Here is a 20,770-nt window from a genome sequence, read left to right as displayed (position 1 = left end):
ATGAATCCTTCAGATCCCGGTTTGATGTTTTCATTGTTTAAGATTTCTCTTGTCTTCCAGTGAGGCCTTACTGTTAAAGGTTTCAAAGACAAATGTTACTTTTTATTCTTACTAATGTGTGTTACCTTAATGAACACAGAATCTAAATAAATAAATGAAACCATACTCTTTATTTGCTCCTTTAATTTCATGACATGTAAACAAACATTGTGTTTGGATCCACAGATTTTGTCCCTTTGAGTGATAAAGTTTGCCCCCCCCCCCTGAGCTAATGCTCTTCTGATCAAAAGGTTGCAGGTTTGATTCCGTGTGTGAAGCGTTTTGGTTATTAGCCCTTTAACTCCAGAGTTTGAGCTCTTGTTCTTTGAACGACCGTATTTCTTCAACCGTTTAGTGAAGTGGAGAAAAGCAGCTTTGTGTCGATACGCAATAATCCAGCTGTGATCAAAGCAAACCGTTCTGACACGTCATGCTAGTAAAGTGTTGCACGCCGGGGCAAAGCCGCTCTTCTTCGCTTCAGAATCTTTTGGATTTACGTTAACGTTCAGAGTTGATGAAAAAGTGTCTGTTCACCAGCGTCTAAAGGGTTAATCCAGACAGGAAACTCCATGACCGTCAGCGTAACAACAACCTGGAGGTAAAAGGCTTCAGAAGGGGGAGGAGTCTCACCCATAGCGCCGTGGGAGGAGTTCACACAGTTGCGTTGCGTGTCATCAACAACCAGGTTGGGTGGACAGCTGCAGTAATACGAACCAACCGTGTTGACGCAGACTCCGCCCACACAGGTCTCCTCCTCACATTCGTCATGATCTGAAGGAAATAGAAACACCAACAGGAAGCTGGGTTACCTGAGTCACCCGAGTCACCTGAGTCACCTGGGTCACCTGAGTCACCCGAGTCACCCGAGTCACCCGAGTCACCTGGGTCACCCGAGTCACCTGAGTCCCCTGAGTCACCCGAGTCACCTGAGTCACCTGAGTCACCTGGGTCACCCGAGTCACCTGAGTCCCCTGAGTCACCTGAGTCACCTGAGTCACCTGAGTCACCTGAGTCACCCGAGTCACCCGAGTCACCCGAGTCACCTGAGTCACCCGAGTCACCTGAGTCACCTGAGTCACCTGAGTCACCCGAGTCACCTGAGTCACCCGAGTCACCTGAGTCCCCTGAGTCACCCGAGTCACCTGAGTCACCTGAGTCACCTGAGTCACCCGAGTCACCTGAGTCACCTGAGTCACCTGAGTCCCCCGAGTCACCTGAGTCCCCTGAGTCACCTGAGTCACCTGAGTCACCTGAGTCACCTGAGTCACCCGAGTCACCCGAGTCACCCGAGTCACCTGAGTCACCTGAGTCACCCGAGTCACCCGAGTCACCTGGGTCACCTGAGTCACCTGAGTCACCCGAGTCACCTGGGTCACCCGAGTCACCTGAGTCCCCCGAGTCACCCGAGTCACCCGAGTCACCCTAGCTAACGCTAACGACCGACCATTACAGAATCAAAAATGGGCGGGGCTTTTATACTGGAGCTGCAGAGTATGATGACATCAAACTTCTGCGACACATCAGTTAACCAATCATAAAATTCAGCTGCAATACTTTATTTCAGCCTGTAGGGGGAGAACACTGACGGTTTTTGACTATAACGGTTTTTGACTCCCCACTTATAGAGAAAAACAGACAAAGAAAGTTAATTTAGGGCTTGGTTAGCCTTTAAGGATAAAGCCCTCAAAGTCAACACCCCAAATGTCCTCTTTGTGTTAGTTCCATCAGTATTTATTTGTAGTAACAGACGGTCAAGGAAGGTCGGTTATTCCCACGGCCATCAGTCTACACAACTCCTGCATCTGACTAGGTCTTCAGAAACGACTTCTTTATTTATTTGTTTGTATCTATGATTCTTTTGTTTCTTTGAGGTGCTATGACGGGTGAATGTAAGATCAATAAAGCGTCCACGTCAGAGCTCTGTGATGCTCGCCGTGTTCGTACCGACGCACTCCAGCAGCGAGCTGTTGTAGACGTATCCGCTGGAGCAGTAGCAGCTGTATCCAGGTATGTTGTTGACACACACGCCGTTCTTACACACCTGAGGCTGGAAGCGTTTGCACTCGTCCACATCTGAGGACGGACCAGAAACACAACCTTAAAAACGCCAGCTTTTGTCACTTTATTCCAGTCAAGAAAACATTATTTATTCGAACACAAACCAAAACAGACACAGTTCTGGGTCTAAATGATCCTTCCACTGATTGGTCTGATCCTGCCTGCATCCATGACAGTCAAAGATTTGATGTAGAGGAAGTTCTTCTGCTGCTCTGTGAAGTCCAGCTGCCCTGAAGGACAGAATCCTGCCTTAAAAGACGTTTTTCATGACGTCGGCTGGACTGGGCGGAGCTTATCTTATGCTGGTTTATATTTGAAACTACGTTCAAAAGGGCGGGTCGCCTTTTGATTGACAGGTGATGGTCAGCTGACAGCTGAGATGGGCGTGTCCCGACCACGGAGCTCATCCGTCGGATCCTAAACGGGGAAAATCTGGCGTGAAGTGGGGGGGAAATCTTGACCCCGCCCCCACAACAAGCCAAAATTGGGTGATTGGGCGGAGCTAAGCGAGCAACAGATGATCAATAAGGGAGAAGAGAGTTTTTGACACTTTTCTGCTAGAATTCGACCATTTGGAGTCGATGGGAAAAAGTTTCCTTGGAAACCAGCCTCCAGTGGTCGCACGAGGAACTGCAGCCTTTACACTTCCTGGCTGGTTTTAGGGTTTAGAGAAAGAAGGCGGGGCTCAGTTCCAACATTTGGCAGACATGTTTGTCCTGCCCATTTGCCACTCTGAGGAAAAGATGAGTCGGTGATGTCATTTCCTGCCAGAAGGAAGTGGAGCTGAAAAATGGACACAAATGTCAGGAAATGGGGGTGGAGGCTTGGTGACATAAATAAGCCAAAACATTCCAAAATGTTTGGAGAAACAAAAATAGTGACTGAACAGAACAGATGACCTGACATGTATGAACTGAAAACCAGAAACTTAAAGAGGCTGAGGGCAATTAACCGAAATGAAAACAGCTGTGAATCCTGATTAACCTGGAACTGGTGTGACTGGCAGGGACCAAAGAAAACACTCCAAACAAAGATACAGAACCTTACAGTACAGCCCCCAAAGGGGCAGATCCCAGATGCCCACAAAACAAGGAGGAGGGGCTATGGAAGAGAAAAACCAGAAAAGTCCAGAAGTTTTGGGCTGCATTTCCTTGGTCTTCAGCCTCTTGTTGGTTGTTTTATGGATCATCCAGATGTTCCTGTGTTTCCACCGTTGTCCAAAACTCATGGATCATGACCTCTGACCTGAACCGAGTCCGGTCCGGACTCCTGGATGAGTTCTCGTTCATGAACCAACAGTGTGTAAATGCTGATAGTTCTCTAGAGTTTGGAGCTCTCAACAGGTGTGGTTCGTACCTCTGTAGCTGAAGACTCCGGGTCCTGCCGTGACGTATCCTCTCCCGCTGGGACACAGAGCCAGAAACTCCGCTGCAAGAGAGAGGCATCACCTGTCAGCCCGGGAACCTGAATGCATCCGCCGCCGTTCACGTTCCTCACCTGTGTTTGCAGGTGGGCAGGTGTAATACTGGCAGCCGAGCCCCCAGCCCTCCCCTGCCGTGCAGCAGCACTCCTGCTGGGTGGTGTTGGTGGCCAGCAGGCTGCAGCTCCCCCTGTTGGCCAGGTTGTAGTAACACTCCCTCAGCTCCCCGGGTCGAGCCTCAGGGAGGGGGGCCGGCGCCGCAGCCGGAGGCGGAGGCGGAGCCAGCTCCACCATCCTGGCATGGAAGGGGGTGGAGGAGGATGGAGAAGAGGACAGGATCTGGATCCCCGGTCCGGTTTCTGTCACCAGAGAAAGAACCGGATCAGGAGAGGACTTTTGGATCTGAGACATCGTAGAACATCAAAGAGACCCTGTGGTGGTCACTAATAGATCCACATCTTTAGCGGCTTCATGGTGTGTCATGACCTTCAGGTGTGAGGGTCATCAGGTGTTCTTACGGCGTGGTGCGGCGCTGACACACCTCCGGCTCGCCGCCTCAAACGTCTGTCCGCTGGCGTCACATTTACACTCAAAGCTTCCCTTCAGGTTCTCGCAGCGCGCCGCGCCGCACACGCCCGGCTGGGACTCGCACTCGTCCTCGTCTGAGAACCAAACCAGAAGCTGTTTCCTAAACAGGAACCGCCCTCTCAGGACCGCAGCGGACCGGCGGGTCTCACCTGCACAGCTGCCGTCAGCCAGAACTCTGTAGCCGGGCTCACAGGAAGTGAGGCAGCGGTACGACCCGATGGTGTTCTCACACCGCTGTGACCCGCAAACGGAACCGCGGGAGGAGACGCACTCGTCTACGTCTGAGAGACAAAGAAAACATCCACAGATGTTCAGGTCACAGGCGCCAGCATCCACTTTGAATCCGGTCTGAGGTCTGGAGAACCACGTTCATAATCACACATGGACCGGATCCTCCATCCGGTCTGAGGTCTGGAGAACCACGTTCATAATCACACATGGACCGGATCCTCCATCCGGTCTGAGGTCTGGAGAACCACGTTTCATAATCACACATGGACCAGATCCTCCATCCGGTCTGAGGACGTGCAGAGTTCAGGAGGAGAGTCGTTCTCACCGAGGCAGGCCGTCCGCTCGGGGTTGGAGGTGAAGCCGTTCTCACAGCGGCAGACGAAGGAACCGTCCGTGTTGACGCAGCGACCATCAGAACAAACTCCAGGTTTCACACACTCATCCACATCTACACACAAGATCACGAGGATTAGATCAGATCAGGGTCTTCACTCAAGTTTAAAGACGTCCAGTTAGGAAACATTTCTTGAAGTTAGAGTCAGAAAACAATGTCTAAATATTCAGCGTGGTATATTTTTAAGTAGCCGAGGATTGGAGGCACATCTGCAGCTTTATCAGTGTGAGATTAAATTCACATCCAGCAGAGCGGTTTGGTCCGTGGAAACAAATCCATATCTGGAGGAAGACTCCTGCTTGTGTCTATGAACTCTTACAAAACCGCAATATGTTTCTCAATATATGGAGTAATATATTTACAGTACCAGTATATTCCATATATGGAAGCAATATTTATCAGTATATTGAAACACATTGAAAAGCTCCAAATATTACTGTTTTCTTTTGTTGAAATATACCGATCCATATATTGTGATATACTGCATCATACTGAAATATGCTATATTATAAATATATATATGTATTTAAGAATTGGTTGACCATCCATATGTTGCAATATATTCAAAAATATAAAGGTAATTAACTGACATATTGAGATATATTTCTTAATACATTGACAATATATCTACAGATATTTTCCAGTATATTACAACACATTTTTGTTTTGTAAGGGAACTGAAGCTTCATGTTTCTCTGGAGTCAAAAGCTCTTCTTCAGCTTCCTCACGGCTCTTTTCTCCCCAGAGAAACTCTCCAGACGTGTCTGTGTCCATTTATGTGGACTTGATGGTGAGGATGTGTTGCAATGATAACTAGAGCTGCATCATGTATAATACGGGAGCCCATCCCATTAGCTTTGGATCTGGATCAGGATCCAGACCGCGCTCCAATGACCCCTGGATTAGAACATCCATTTTAGCCATAAACCCAAACTAACTCAGGCCACGCCCCCTCCATAACTACAGGTCTCAGACCCAATCAGAGCTGCTGGAACCATTGTTCTGTTAAAAGACGTGAACGATGGACCCCTCCAGAAAAGAAGTAAAGCATTGCATTCTGGGTAAATTATAAACATAGCCTGGACGGATGTGTTCAGTGAGTTCTGATACTCGGTTAGAAGAAAGGCCTTTAATTCTTCTAATTCTGTTTAGTTCTGTCTTCTGTCTGTGTAATATTCTTTTCTTTTCTTTTCATTTATAAAACAGAAAAAGCCGTTTTATTTCACAGCTAAAACTGCTTCCAAGAATGAAGAAGAACATCCAAACAACAGTCACTTCAGACGGTTATAATCCACCATAATCCAATATTACCCACAAAGTAGAAGTTAGAAAGTATAAAGCAGTGGGGTTCTGTCCTCCATCCAGTTCATTCAGTTCAGAGAAGGAGGTCTGAGGGCAGGAACGTCCAGCTGTTGTTTATGTTTTATGACTATGTCTTTGGGCGACTGCTGGGATGAATCTTGTTGAGACATAAATGACACTGAATAGAGGAGTATTGAGGAGTAGCACTGTGTTTGTGCTGACTCACCCATGCAGGCGGTGCCGTTGCTGCTCAGCGTGAACCCCTGAGAGCACATGCACACGTATGAGCCGGGGGTGTTCAGACACTCCCCCCCGGAGAAGCACAAGTCGCCCTCCAGGCACTCGTTGATGTCTGGGAGCAAACAGGAAACAGTTTCAGAGAACTCCTCCCATACCTGCAGCCCCCACCCCCCCGCCTCACCTGTGCACTGCCTCCCCAGGCCGGAGGCTCGGTATCCGGGCAGACAATCACACCTGAAGGAGCCGGCTGTGTTCACGCAGCGCCGGTCCGCCTCACACGCTGCAGCGCTCTCACACTCGTCCACGTCTGCAGACGGTCAGACCTGTTACCCTCTGAGTTTGTGGCCATGCACGTGTACGCGTGTGTGTGCACGTGTTACCTGTGCACTGTCTGTTGGTCAGCTTGTACCCGGAGCGACACGACACACACCTGTAGGATCCCGCCGAGTTGACGCACATCTGCCCGGGACAGCGGGACGGCTCTGCGCACTCGTCCACGTCTGAAACACATCTCTGTTCAGTGTTTGCAAAGAGCAGCTGCAGCTGTGAGCGCACGACGGACCGTACCTGTGCAGGTGTGGTTCTGCAGCCGGTAACCGAGGCGACACACGCAGCGGAAGCTGCCAGGAGTGTTTTCACAGCGAGCGTTGGAGCACGGCGCCTGGCGGCACTCATCGATGTCTGCACACAGGAGGTCATTTATTTAACGGTTCGTTCAGGAAGGTTTGCTGAAGATTGTTCTCAGAATATTAAAAACCAGGTCGTTCTTTATTTTATACTTTTACAGACGGATTCACAAATGTTCCACAGAGTGACACTGTGAAACAAGAGGAGCTAACGACGCTAGCAACTGTGCAGACAGGCTCCAGACGGACTGCAGACAGACTGCAGACGAAACTGCAGACAGACTGCAGACGGACTACAGACAGACCGCAGACAGGCTGCAGACGGACTGCAGACGGACTGCAGACAGGCTGCAGACAGACTGCAGACAGACTGCAGACGAAACTGCAGACGGACTGCAGACGGACTGCAGACAGACCGCAGACAGGCTCCAGACAGACCGCAGACAGGCTCCAGACTGACCGCAGACAGGCTGCAGACAGACCGCTGGACCCTTTAGAGACCGTCACAAATCCACCAACAGCTGGATGCTTTACCTGCTTTCAGTTCAGTTTTGGAACTGGTTCAGAAAACAGACAAAACTTGAAGAATATTTTCTGCTTGGATCGCTGGAAGCCGTTTCAAACCGTTCTGCAATGTCAGCTATAACAGCTGCGCTGCAGACGGTCAGACTCTCGATGGAACGGTGGACGGAACCAAGAACTCTTATCTGATCAGAATTCTCCTGAGCTGAAGGTTCAAAACCTGTGAAAATACAGACTGACATAACCAGGCTAAGATAACAGGGCGTTGGTCTGCTCGGCTTCCTCGACTGGTTTGACCTAAGCCCCGCCCCTTTCCTAGCCCCTCATAGGACAGCATCCCCTGTACATCATAAGTGTGTGTAACTCCCATTATCCTGAGACGTCCTTCATGATACACTACTGAGTTCCATTCATCAGGTGAGCAGCAGGTGAGTGTTACCTGTGCAGATTCCGTTCAGCAGGCCGTAGCCGGGCCGGCAAGGCGTGCAGCGGTACGAGCCTGGCGTGTTGACACACTCCTGCCCGGGACAGCGCAGAGGATCCACGCACTCGTCCACGTCTGAAACAGCGAGCTCGCCTCAGCACTCCCGTCAACCTCCCTCCATTTAAAGGGGCGGAGCTCTTACCTGTGCAGGTGTTCCCAGAGAGCCTGTAACCATGGCGACACACACACCTGTAGCTGCCCAGCGTGTTTTCACAGCGACCGTTGCTGCAGGGATTCTGCAGACACTCGTCCACGTCTGAGGAACAACAGGCTCCGTTACAAACCGCCACAGTCTGACAACAACAACCATCAGGAAGAGGACGCCACCTCTGCAGCCGCTCTGAGGGCCGTCCGCCGCGTATCCAGACGGACACACACACCTGAAGCTCCCAGGTGTGTTCACACACTGTCCACCGGCGCACACACCTGCAGACTGCGCACACTCGTTCACGTCTGGAAAACACAAACAGTTCAGTACAAAAAGAGCGGGAAAATCTGACGACTGAAAACCAGAGAGAGGAGGAAGTTTGATGCCGCCTCACCCTGACAGGTCGTCCGCTGTGGACCCGGCTCGTACCCCGACTCACACACACAGGAGTGTTTCCCTCCAGGTAGATCCACACAGCGGCCACGCCCACACACACCTGGTCTGGTTTCACAGACACCTTTGAGGGCTGCGTGTGCACGCACACACACACAAACAGACAAACATAAACATGGAAGTTCCTACTGAGACTGAAAACATCCTTTTCAGTTCTGACAGTTCTGACTCGGTTCTGACTGAGCAAAAGAGGATTCTGGGTAATTCCGTTCATGTCGATGAACTCTTCTAAAGTTTTGGTTTGAAGAACCACATCGTCTGCATAGAAGTTGGGGCTGAACTGAACAGTCAGAGAAGATCCCACAACCCAGACCGAGTTCTTCTGGTTCTGGTCTCCACGGTGATCTGCCGGTACTCACGCTGAACTCTGGCGGGCCGGGCTGTGGGGACTGCAGGGTTCCGTGGCAGAACCACAGGAGGGAGAGGATTTCCTGCAGACGGGAGCTGATCGGACCGGGACCTGAGGGAGGGCTGACTGCCTGCAGGGGACGAGCCACAAAGTCCGGGCTGTCAGGTTTGGGTCAGAAGGTTCTGATGACACCGTCATCCTTACTGAAACCACATCACGGATGGGTTTTAAAGACCAGAACCGAGATGAAGGTCCAATTACCTTCAGTTCCTGCAGATGGAAGTCTTGCCTGAGCCGTCTGTGACACACCAGAACCATACCGGGTTTGCTGGACGGACGGTTTCCCCTGCAGAACTACGGTTCCACCACTGGCAGGTTGTTCTGGGGAACTGGCGGTTGGGTGGGGCTCTGGCCGTGGGCGGGGCTCTAAAGGTGAAGAACTGGGTCTGCCGCCAGAGGATGAAAAGCTAGAGGAAGAATGTTTCTGCTGGGAGATGGAGGTTCTGCTGCTGCTGGACCCGGATTCTGCTCCTGACACCAGGATGGAGGAAGAGTGTTAGGTCCATGTGGGCAACAAGAAGACTCAACGGAGGAACACCTGAGACCTTGTTTAGGTAAATCTGGAATCTGGAGGGAAATCTAAACCAGATGAAACCATTTTCAAAGGTTCTGAAAAGGTTCTGCCCCCTCGACCCTGATCTCAACCACTGAATCCAAACCATAGAGATCCTGACGTTTGTTTTTAGGTAGTGAGTGCGTACCTGTGAGGTCCAAGTGATCAGAGACTCTCTGGGTGACCTGAAGGGTGGAGGCGGAGTAGTGGTACCCCGGACCGGCCGGACAGATCTCCTTAAACGACACTAGAAACAGACGATTCAGCAGAAATCTCTGGAAGGGAAAACTCTCCGTGGATCCTCCATGATGGTCCGGATGTGGTTTGTCGCGGTTCCATCCACCCACCTGAGCCGAACTGAGGACACCTCTGGCAGTCCGGGCCCCAGGCTTTGCCGACCCGGCTGCAGCAGCAGATCTGCTTGGTGATGTTCCGGCCGATCGGCAGGGAGCAGGAGGACGGTCTCCGGGTCGGATCCAGAACCCGGAAGCACTGACCCTTCTCCTCTGAGATCACACTGTGGGCTGAGGAGGAAACACGGCGTCACGACCGACGGAGACGGACCGGAGGCGATGGACGGTATCATGCAGAACCGGAACATGCCGCAGAGTTCAGACAGGAAGTAGGAGCTGGAACGACAGGAAGCTGAAGGAAAGGTACCGACCATCTGATGGTCTTTTGTTTCCATCGTCTCTTTTTTCAACGTTGGTCCGGTTTAAACTCTGCTGCAGCTTCAGGAAACCTAGAAACTAAAATAACTTCACAATTTCCCAGTGACTGAGATCCTTTGTTGGAACCAGATCCAGAACCGGATCGGTGCAGAAGCTCAAGAGTCTGCAGGTTGATGAAACGTCTGGAGGATCTTTTGGCTGAAACTTTACTGAAGTTCTCGGTTTTAGATTTTCTCCAAAAACCATCAGTGATGGAAACTGTCAGGAATCCTGGAGAACCGGAGAACCGGAGAACGGTGAGGACAAAACCAGCAGAGGAACGTCTCTGATCCACATCCTCATCCCGACTCGTCACATAATGACGTCTGGTTACAGACACTCCGGGTGTTTCTAACTCGTCTCTTTTGACGTGCCGGCTGTTCGTAAAATCAAGAGAACGCAATGATCAGGACGCGGTACCGGATCCAGACTGGTCCTAGGAACCAGTCCAGTACTGGTACCCAAAACCTACCTAAAACCGGTACCTTAACCTGGCACCAGACATGGTGGAAGACACTGTATCAGTCGCAGTATCGGACCAGAACTGGTACCAGATGCTGTACTGGACCTGAACCTTTACCAGACGCAGTACCGGACCTGAACCAGTACCACATGTGTGGTACCAGGACAGACCCGGTCCAGGACAAACCCAGCCCAGGACAGACCCGGCCCAGGACAGACCCGGCCCAAGACAGACCTGGTCCAGGACAAACCCAGTCTAAGACAGACCCGGTCCAGGACGACCTGGTCCAGGACAAACCCGGTCTAGGACAGACCCAGTCCAGGACAGACCCGGTCCAGGACAGACTCGGTCCAGGTCGACCCGGTCCAGGACAGACCCGGCCCAGGACGACCCGGTCCAGGACAGACCTGGCCCAGGACGACCCGGTCCAGGACAGACCCGGCCCAGGACAGACCCTCATCCCTCTCAGCCTCCTTTCCTGCCACTTTTGGCTGCATTTATGACAGAATCAGTTCAAGTGAGAGGAAGGTGGAGCCAGCAGGGGGCGCTGCAGACCAGAACACAGATAGGACAGGATCTGAGGAGCAAGATTCAGTCACAGACTGGAGAAGAAAACCCGACATGAAGTTACAGAACCGAGTGAAGCAGACAGACAGCATCCTCTTCCTCCTCTTCCTCATCAGAGAATGCCGCTCTGAATATTTGACACCAGTCAGGCTTCAGGAGAACATCCAGCGTGATCTGATGGATCCAGATTTTTGAAAACTGTCAATCTATAAAAGTTTATTTCCAAAAAAAGTCATTTTCTTTTTCCAAAATAGTTTCTGGACGTTTATACGGAAGATCAGAGTTGCCAAAATAAACAAAATGAGCATCTCTTCATCTAAAAGTTTCTTTCTGATTCAAACTAGATTTTTTGATACATTTTCAGAACATTTTAGTTGGATCTCCGTCTCCACAGATGCTGAAGTAAACACAGATTTCACCACTCGTCGCCATGACAACGACCTTTTTGGTGCGTTGTTCATGTGACTCTGATCCATCGGGTCTGAATGAAAATCTTTTGCTGTGAAGTTCAGAAAAACTTTTGACTGAAACTCCGCCCACCCTCACAGCCACACCCATTCTTCCATAAGCCCGCCCACAATCACTGGAAAGGTAAATGATTGGCTAGAAATGTACGGCAAAACTGAGAGGAAACTATAACGTTTGGACAGATTTCTGAACCAAAGAAAACAGGAAAAAAACAGAACCTGAATTCATACTGAATATAGGAACATTTTAAAGATTTTATGGTCCAAAAAACTGAATAATACTTATTTTGAAACGTTTCAACAAATTGAAGCCCGTTTTAAATGTAAGGAACTTTACGACCTTCAGAGGAGCTCTCCTCGTGACCTCTGACCCTGTGAAACACCAGACGGGTTCCTGAAGTCCTGACCGGTGTCTTTTATTCCTCCTCTCACTCCCGGGCCGGCGCCGGCGTGCGTGCAGCGTGATGGCGTTACTTACAGATGCAGACTCCGTGCGTGGCGTCCAGGATGAACCCCACCCTACACACACAGCTATAGCTCCCCCTGGTGTTCACACAGATGCCGTTCTCACACAGCCCCGGCTGCAGGCACTCATTCACATCTACACACATCGACACAGCAGTCAGCGCCGAGCGGACTCAAATCCAGAACCAGAACCGCGCTCAAAGTTCACCTCATGTCTGGTTTGATCTGGAGTTAAATGATCGGAAGTTCTGATCCAGTTAGACAGAAAAGGACAGATCAACGTCGCAAACAGGAAGCTCATTTTTGTCTCAGTCACGATGGGAGTTATTTCAAATGTGATTTTGACATCCTGAACATTAACAGAAACAGTCAACAGGGACTACATGACTCCACCCTTCACAACGTTGCCATGGGAACCAGCTGAAACTCCCAATGAGGAAAAAGCTGATGAACTTCCAGACCTGCAGATGATCCGGTCCACATGTTTGTTCTTCACTAATCCAGAAACTCCAGATTTTTGTATTTACTGTAGCTTAAACATCTTTCCTGCGATGACCTCCTCAAGATGGCGTCCTTAAACCCACGTGACCATAAACCCGCCCCAGCAGCACACTAAGGTCATGCTAACGATCAGAAATGTTTGCATCAGTTGCTGTCAAAAACTGTAGCAGAAATCTGGTGAACATTATCAAAGCCGGAGGAGCGAAAACATCCCGGTTGCCATGGCAACATTTTCTTTATCCAGACGGGAAGAGAAGTTGGCGTGGAACTTACCGACACACTGCGTTCCGTTGACGCGTTCAAAGCCTGCAGGACAGCTGCTGTTGCTCTGACCTGACCACAAGGGGGACGAGAGGAAAACCGAGTCTTCGGTCAGACGGCACTCTTGTGGTTTCTACGGCGGTTTACGTCACTGGAGGACTGATGGGGGGCGGGGTCGACAGCTCCTATCTGATCGATGACTGCATGACGGGTTAATGACTCATCCGTCTGGATGTGACGTTCCTGAACGCTGAGAGAGGCCGTCCTAGAACAGCTTTAAGAACTGACATTTATGCTGACTTGAGGGTTTATTGAGCCCCCTAGTGGTTTCTTAGTGAACTGACTAGACTCTCGTCAGAATCAATGATCCTAAAGTAGCTTGTTTGAAATGTTTAATTTTATCCTCAGAAGTCAAATAAAATATTTTTACTCCATCAGACTTGAGGATTTCCACACACTGTGACCCTTCCGTTCTCCTCGGTCTGTTTACATTATAAGTGGGGTCATCTGGACCCCACAGGACGCTGAACATTTTTTTATCTTTGATCTTTGAGTTTCACTAATGTCCCTGACAGACATAAAATCCTGTCCACCTTTGTCCACATCATGGAAGGAACCACATCAATATGTGGGTGGAGTCATCTGGACCCCAAAGAGAGCCGAAGGGTTTTAAAGCTTTGATCTTTCCTTTGATGTGTTGGTTTACCTGTCTATGTGGGGACCGTGTGATTCGGGGTGTTTTCTGGGACTCGGCCTCCTTTAAGTTCTTTTGTTTGAACGCCAGCAGAACTCCACTGACTTTAGCCTCTGCTGAATTTACTTTGGGGTTTTTTTGGTTTCTTTTACTAAAAATAGTTAACACAAAATATTTTTTTAAACAAAATATGCATTTTTAAAATTATAACAATAAAATATCTACAACAAACTACAGTAAAAAATGTGATGATTGACTTTTCAAATGGAGACACATTAGAATGAATTTTAACTAAACAAATATTTTTGTACTTTTCTGCACTTTATAGTAATTATTGTACATAGTGTTGAAATTAAAGTGCGGGATATGAGGTGAAACATAAAACGTGTAACAGATCCTCTAATTAGTCAAGAATCTCCTTGTTCTGTTTCCTGCATTTTGTTGGTTTTTAGACATTAACTTTTGCTGACAGCAGTTCATGATGCGTTCGAGGTCCCGTAGGAGTTCTTTACCTGTGTTCTGGGGACAGAGGACGCAGTCCGTCAGCCCCCACGCCTTCCCCATCCCCGAGCAGCACACGTCCCGGCTCCTCAGGCCAGGGAGGGGGGAGCTGCACTGCTCTCACAGAGACACACATTGATGGAACTTAACACAGGGGGCGCTATAGAGACAGTCACGTGAAAATATTGATTTCTGTGAAGTCAGAATTGTAACTCGAGTCCATTATTACAGTCAACAAAGAAAGAGTTTTGTGAAACTGTGGTTTCATAAACATCAGCATCCTAAGGTCAGGTGAGTCTGTGATGTTCTCATTCCTCCAGGTGACACTGTCTTGTAAACGTCACCTGAGTGGACTTCAAATATTCTTCCTTGAAATCTTTTGAAGCAAAATGTTTCATGGAAGAAGATGTGAAGTCCAACTTCAGGACAACATTCAGACGTCCCACCGTTACCATCTACCACAGTGGCGCTCCACCTTTTCAAGCCTCGTTTAAATTACACCATATTTTCTGGTCTGAACGGGGAAAAATTTGGCTTTTTTAGCTTCAGATTTCTGAACATCTATTTTCAAAATAAAATGCTACTGCAAGAGATTTCCAGTAGTTTAAAAAAGTCTAAAAGTATCAGTAGGTTTTTGTTTACAGATGATGAAGATTAAATGAAACAAAGTTGTTGATTCATAGAAGTCGATCCTGATTTGAACAAACTCCATAAAGAAAACATATGGGGTCAAATCAGGATCTGCTTAAAGTGAACGAAAAAACAGATTGATGATTTAAAAAAAACACTGAAAATGAAAGCAGATTTAAACTGGAAAAAAACATTCTGAAAATATGAAGAAGTTATTGAAAATTTCAAAAAAAGAAAATCGAATATTTGAAAAAATAATATTGAAAACTTGAAAAAAAGGAAAATTTGAAAAAAAAAAATTGAAACGTAAAAAAAAAGAAAAACTGTCACCAATTTTTTTTTTACGTTTATTTTTACTCTCAACTCTTCCTCCTTTCATTTTCCCTCTTATCGCTTTCAGTTCTCAGTTTTCAGTTTCAATTTAGAGTCTTCGCTGCTGATCTGATCCTAAATTTACATGGGGGCGGGGCTTTGAGCTGATTGGCTACTGGGACGTGTTTCCCATGGAGTTCTTCTCACTACACATTTTGTTTTCAGTATTATTTTTTAAAATTTCAATATTTCCTTCAAGTTCTTAATATATATTTTCGGGTTAAAAACTCCTTTCAAAATGTTCTTTTTTTTTTCACATTTTTAATCAGTCGTCCCGTTCTCTTTAAAGGGTGACCAAACAAGGAAGTTGGAGGCTGACTCCGCCCACAGCCGAAATTTGAAAATCCAGTCAGAGGGGCGGGGCTTGGGAACAGCACTGTTATCATTACTGGAGCTGCAGATCATGACGTCAGACTTCTGAAACTTACACGGTTTGACCAATCAGAACATTCAACTGTAATACCTCGATTCAACCTGTAGGGGGCAGCACACAGGCGATTTTTGACCATATTTCTAAGAATTAAAAAGTTTTATTTCAATTTGTCAAAAATGTGGGTATGACCAACAGACAGCACTTTTAAAAACCCCACTTATAGATGTCAACATCCAAAAAAGTTACTTTCTGGTTTGGTTTCCCTGTAAGCAGATCTTGATTTGACCCCATAAAACATTTCATGACTTTAACATTAATCCAGTCTCCAATTACCTTTCAGGGCAAACAGATCATATTTTGTCTTGACATAAATCTTCATTCATTGGGTGTTTTTTCTACACAAAGGAACATTTTCTGTTTCTGAAAGGATGTCTACTTTATTCAGTCCTGCTGTAGGAAAATTCTCAGAATCAGCAACGTTATTTGATTGAATCTTCATTCTCCATAAATATTTGAACTTTCTGAGGAAGATTTTCCCATCAACGTAAAAGTGGAGGCTAACAACTGGATGCTAGCTTCAGCTACATCCGACTTTAAGGTGGCATAGAAAAATAAAGCAAAATGAAATGACGCAACCGTCATTAAAGTGGAATTTTTAAACATAAATGAGAATCCACAAACTGTATTATCTGCATGTAAAACAGTCGTGAGTCTGTCGTATTAGCCAGAGCGGCTAATGCTACCTGAGACCAACTATCTCAGTAATGCTGTGTTGAGGAAGACTCTCGGTTTAGACTGTAAACAGCAGATTTATTGATGAAGTCGAGGGTTCTTCTTCAGTTTTCTCACTGGATCTTTTCTCCCCGTAGAAACTTTCCAAATACGTTTTATTGTTTGGTTTTTGTTAGCTTTTGGCTACTAGCTTAGCCACCCAGGAAGCCGCTTTAAGTCAGATTTTCAAGTTTCAGTTTTTCAAAATAAAACTTCCTTCAGGATTAGAAATGAGTTAGTGCATGTATTTGTTTTTTCTTTCCGGGCCCTGGTACCAAACGACCCCAGGACCGGTACCGGTCTGCAGGTGATTTGGACCGGGGGCTGGGAACCATGATCTACCCGACTCAAATCGCACCAAACGACCCCAGGACCGGTACCGGTCTGCGGGTGATTTGGACCGGGGGCTGGGAACCATGATCTACCCGACTCAAAGCGCCCCTGCAGGTGTTTTACTTCAAACGACCCGTTACAGGTGTGCTCTCTCACCTGTCCGTCTCTGACCTCTCGGAAACAGTACTTGAAGCCGGAGTGCTGGGTGTAGGTACCGCCCCCCCTCACCGTCTGGGCCTGCACCCCGCGGCTTCCTGGAGAGGGTGGAGCCACGCTCAGGTCTGGAGACGGGGCCGGGGCGCCCGCCGATCCAGAGGAGAAGGAGGAGAGCGCTCTCTGAGCCGGACCGGATCCCGACACCTGGATGGACACGACCACAAACGGAGGTGACGGCGTCCAGAAAGCAGGAGGCGGTCTCTGGAGACCATCCATCGGTCTAACAGTTTGGGTCTCCACGGCGGTACTTTAGTTTTATGTTTGTTAGAGTAAATGACATTCAATGATTCATTTCCAGTTTAATTTAGCTATAAAGTTTATCTAAAGTGGATCAAGGAGAAACACAAAACTGGAAGAATCCAAAACTGACAGATTTACGTTTGTTTTTATGCTGTTATTCCTTTAAAATTTTCCAGTTTGATCCACATCATTCAGTCAGGCCAGACTGCATTTTAATATTAACTCACAGTAACTGATCTATCAGCTGAACACCTTTAGAAATCTGTACATTTCCCAAGATGCATCACTGAAGGTTTTGGCCAATCACGAGCCAGAAGAGATGCTAACTTCCTGTTCTTGACACCATACGAGAAAACGCTCATTTGACTGAAAATGACTGAACTCCAGCTGGAACAGAAACATTTCTCTTTCTAAAATGTGACCTCACAACATGTGACTGCTCCTTAGCCAATCAGAAGGCTGCTCTTACCTTCACCACCTGGTGGACCTTCACGCTGGCCTCAGGGGGGTGCTGCACTCTGACCTTCACCATGGAGGAGGCGGGGACTGATGCATGGTTGAGATAGGAAATTATTAAAAAGAAACGTTTTTCATTATTAACCGAATATAAAATTTAAACTGTGAAAAACTACATAGTTTTACAAGTTTAAAAGGTAAACTGATGTTCACTGCAGAGGATGTGAACAGACAGAAAACAAGGTGCTGGTTCAGCAAAAACCTCCATCTGTGTCTCTGACCGGCTCTTTTATTTTGAAGGGCTGCAGCGAGTCTTCCTGTTGGTGGTCAGGGGTTAAAATCCCAGGCTAAACAGTCGCTGAGCGGCTCCAATCTCATGTTTCCACGAAGTTTAAAAAGAAAAAGTACGAGCATGAATGTCCTGAACTTGCTGATCTTATTAATAACAGGATTCAGAAAGTCTTCAAACTGAACAACGTTTTTGAAGGATTTCCCATTCATTTTCAGTGGGGCTAAAAAATCGCATAAATTACATAAAATCTTAAAATCTGTCAAATATATCAGTACCAAAAGCAGTACTTTCCTGAACGAGCAGAACATTTTGATACCAAGATTACTGACATGACTTTAAGTGTGATTGAGGTTTTAGGCTCTGAAACGAGCAGGAGAAGAGAGTGAATGCCAACATCCACACTCTCTAAAACATCTACAATCAGAATTATAATTACAAAAGAGACATTTTGGCTTCAACTCTCAAAGACAGAAAACCGACCAGATATTGTGAACCCTTAAAGGGCCGTACCGTGACAGACCAGCTGTTTTTGGGTGTCTGATACTGTTCATTCTTCACTATAAAAACCCAAATTGGTATTTTGATCTGTTCACGCTTTTCTCAGTAATCCCCTAAAAAACTGCACTCTGAGCACCAGCCCCTCCCAGATCTGGGTCCTTACATTGTGACATCACAAAGTAAGAACCGCCCCTTCCAGGAAGAGTCTGTGCTGCCAGCTCCGCCCCCAGGCTAACACAAACACTTTCATTTTCATTCCATCTTTACAAAAATGAAAACGTTTGTTTTCGTGGGAGAACCTCGGACACACAGCTGAGGCTCTAGAATGATGTCATGAAATGGGCGCCACCCACAAGGAGGGAAAGGCGGAGCCTCAGAGATTGAGGCGTCTTCCTTCCAAGTAGAAAAAGAGTTGACAAAAATAACTCCTATTCATAAATAATTTGTAACAATAATAATTCCATGTACGATCGTACATGTGGGTTTAGTTTACTCTGAGAGACATCATGGTATGGGCCCTTTCACTAAACGGGTTCGAGTCTGAGGGCGGAGACTCACCAGCGGGCCGCTGAGCCTCCTGGTTCTGTCCGAGCGGCAGCAGAAACTCCGAGTGGGTCAGCTCCTGATTGGCCGACAGCAGGGCGGGCTTGATGATCTCGTTGATGGAGAAGCTCCCGGTCGCCGTGGAGACAGCCTCCGGCGTGACGGGGATGTGGCAGAACTTCCCGGTGAAGTTGGCGGGACAGAGGCAGCGATCCTGCTGCACACAGACGCCCCCGTTCTTGCAGAGCAGAGGACACAGAACTGTGGGGGACACAAACAGGTCGGGTTCTGGAGAGAACTCGCTGATCCACCTGGATCCTGAGATTCAGGGGATTTCAGGTGATCTGAGGTTGATGGAGATCAACAACAGCAAGGAAGTAAAAACTGAATCAGATCTAAAACATTTTTAGGTAATTTATCAGGAATAATTTTAATCTGACAATAAGATGATGATACTGTGATTTAGATGAAACCTACAGCTACAGATGTATGAATGTCCATCAGTCTCATTGTTCTATTTCCAAAGTAACTGATTCATTTTTAGAAAAGAAAACATTTCAAAGTCCAGATCTGGTGGATCGCTGAAGTTTCCAGCTTTTTTAAAGCTCCTTCTCTTTAAAAACTTCCTTAAACTTTAAAACATAAACTTCCTTAAGTCTTTCAAACTCTCTCAAAAGTGTGAGGACGTTGATTTAAAAGCCCAGAATGAGGACTTTAGACTGTTTTTCCTTCCAGCTCCATGTCCTCCTTCATCCCAACTCTTCCATCATTCTGCAGGTTATCTCTGCAGGCGTCACTCCGCAGATGGAGCTCTTCAGCTCAACGTAAACACTTGCAGAGTTGGATGGGGGTTTCCAGGGTGAAAGAATTCTAAAAGATGAGCGATCTACCATAAACATCCAGTGATAGAGATAAACACGGAGCTGAAACTGGAGTCATGTGTGGGATGGATGGAGGCTCTGCGTCCAGCTCCAGTAGGAAAAAACATCCTGGAGTTTCATACCGACACATTATCATAGAAGATCATAAGATTTAGTACAAAACCGTAAATAATCAGAAGAGGAAACGGAGGAGAAAAGAACGTTTAGGAGTCCTCGAGTTTCTCCTGGTTTATAGAGGTTTGGTCTTTGGATTGAACCGGACTCCCAAACCCGTCCTGGGGGGGTGTTTACGGGTGCAGCTGATGTTCTGGTTATTAAGCCGGAAGAACAAACTTTGTAAAAGAATCAAGACTCGGCGCTCCTTTTTAGAGCCAATTCTGAAGGTCTGATCAGGAAGTGAAAAGTCGTGGAATCAACAACCAAAAGAAGTGTGAAGGTCAATATTTAACACAGGAAATCCTTCTAACAAACATTTGAATAGATGTTCTTATCACTTCACCATCATTTCACCTCTAAAAGGTTTCACAATAATTTACTTGTTCTATCATCGAGTTGTGTTTGCTGCCCTCTACAGGCCACACAACGCAAACTGCATGTAAACAAAACCGGACTTTATAGGAGTTTCATCACCTGTAACCCCAAGTTTGTCTAATAAGAAGAAGAAACGGATCTGTTTACATTCACTAAAAACATGTTTTTATCTTAATGGTCTGCAGTACAATCATTAAAAAATATTTTAATCTAAACAAACTGGTTTGTGTTGTAAGTCACAACACAGCAAACAAAGTAATGGTGAATACATATTTGGATTCCATATTATTCCAGTTCAGATGAACACAAATCACCAGAGCTGAGTGAGTGGAGGAGTAGGCGGAGCCAAAAGACCTGAACCTACAACAAAAACAGTGTTTGACCACGACAAAGAGCGTGTTCCTGCTCGTTTTCGGCTGCAGACCGACGCTAACATGTAAACATGACATCAGGAATGCAGAGAAAGTGAAGGAAAAACAGCTGTCATTGGGGTGGGGGTGACCTGCAACCCCATGATGTCACCCCCCCCCCCCCCCCC

The 20,770-nt window shown here is 47.3% G+C and overlaps 1 protein-coding gene across 3 annotated transcripts in view; it reads right to left on the bottom strand.

Annotated features, from left to right (window-relative positions):
* LOC112149681 (latent-transforming growth factor beta-binding protein 1) overlaps nt 1-20,770 on the bottom strand; it is a 41,921-nt gene that overhangs the window by 5,341 nt on the left and 15,810 nt on the right. For all 3 annotated transcript variants that reach the window (XM_024277534.2, XM_024277536.2, XM_024277539.2), the window contains 25 exons: nt 18,836-19,081; nt 17,501-17,577; nt 16,732-16,935; nt 14,108-14,210; nt 12,914-12,973; nt 12,153-12,275; nt 9,815-9,991; nt 9,616-9,714; nt 9,116-9,385; nt 8,865-8,984; nt 8,447-8,578; nt 8,232-8,357; nt 8,047-8,160; nt 7,860-7,979; nt 6,840-6,953; nt 6,653-6,772; nt 6,454-6,579; nt 6,259-6,384; nt 4,662-4,784; nt 4,255-4,386; nt 4,036-4,179; nt 3,595-3,876; nt 3,454-3,525; nt 1,984-2,112; nt 670-810 (listed from right to left, as the gene is read on the bottom strand). In XM_024277534.2, the coding sequence (XP_024133302.1) occupies nt 670-810; nt 1,984-2,112; nt 3,454-3,525; nt 3,595-3,876; nt 4,036-4,179; nt 4,255-4,386; nt 4,662-4,784; nt 6,259-6,384; nt 6,454-6,579; nt 6,653-6,772; nt 6,840-6,953; nt 7,860-7,979; nt 8,047-8,160; nt 8,232-8,357; nt 8,447-8,578; nt 8,865-8,984; nt 9,116-9,385; nt 9,616-9,714; nt 9,815-9,991; nt 12,153-12,275; nt 12,914-12,973; nt 14,108-14,210; nt 16,732-16,935; nt 17,501-17,577; nt 18,836-19,081 (3,480 nt within the window). The remainder of the gene's footprint in view (nt 1-669; nt 811-1,983; nt 2,113-3,453; nt 3,526-3,594; nt 3,877-4,035; nt 4,180-4,254; nt 4,387-4,661; nt 4,785-6,258; nt 6,385-6,453; nt 6,580-6,652; nt 6,773-6,839; nt 6,954-7,859; nt 7,980-8,046; nt 8,161-8,231; nt 8,358-8,446; nt 8,579-8,864; nt 8,985-9,115; nt 9,386-9,615; nt 9,715-9,814; nt 9,992-12,152; nt 12,276-12,913; nt 12,974-14,107; nt 14,211-16,731; nt 16,936-17,500; nt 17,578-18,835; nt 19,082-20,770) is intronic.

Source organism: Oryzias melastigma, linkage group LG13 (assembly GCF_002922805.2).
Source record: "Oryzias melastigma strain HK-1 linkage group LG13, ASM292280v2, whole genome shotgun sequence".
Classification (NCBI taxonomy): Eukaryota; Metazoa; Chordata; class Actinopteri; order Beloniformes; family Adrianichthyidae; genus Oryzias; species Oryzias melastigma.
The sequence above is the reverse complement of the archived record's forward strand: the minus strand, read 5'-3'. Positions and strand labels throughout refer to the sequence as shown.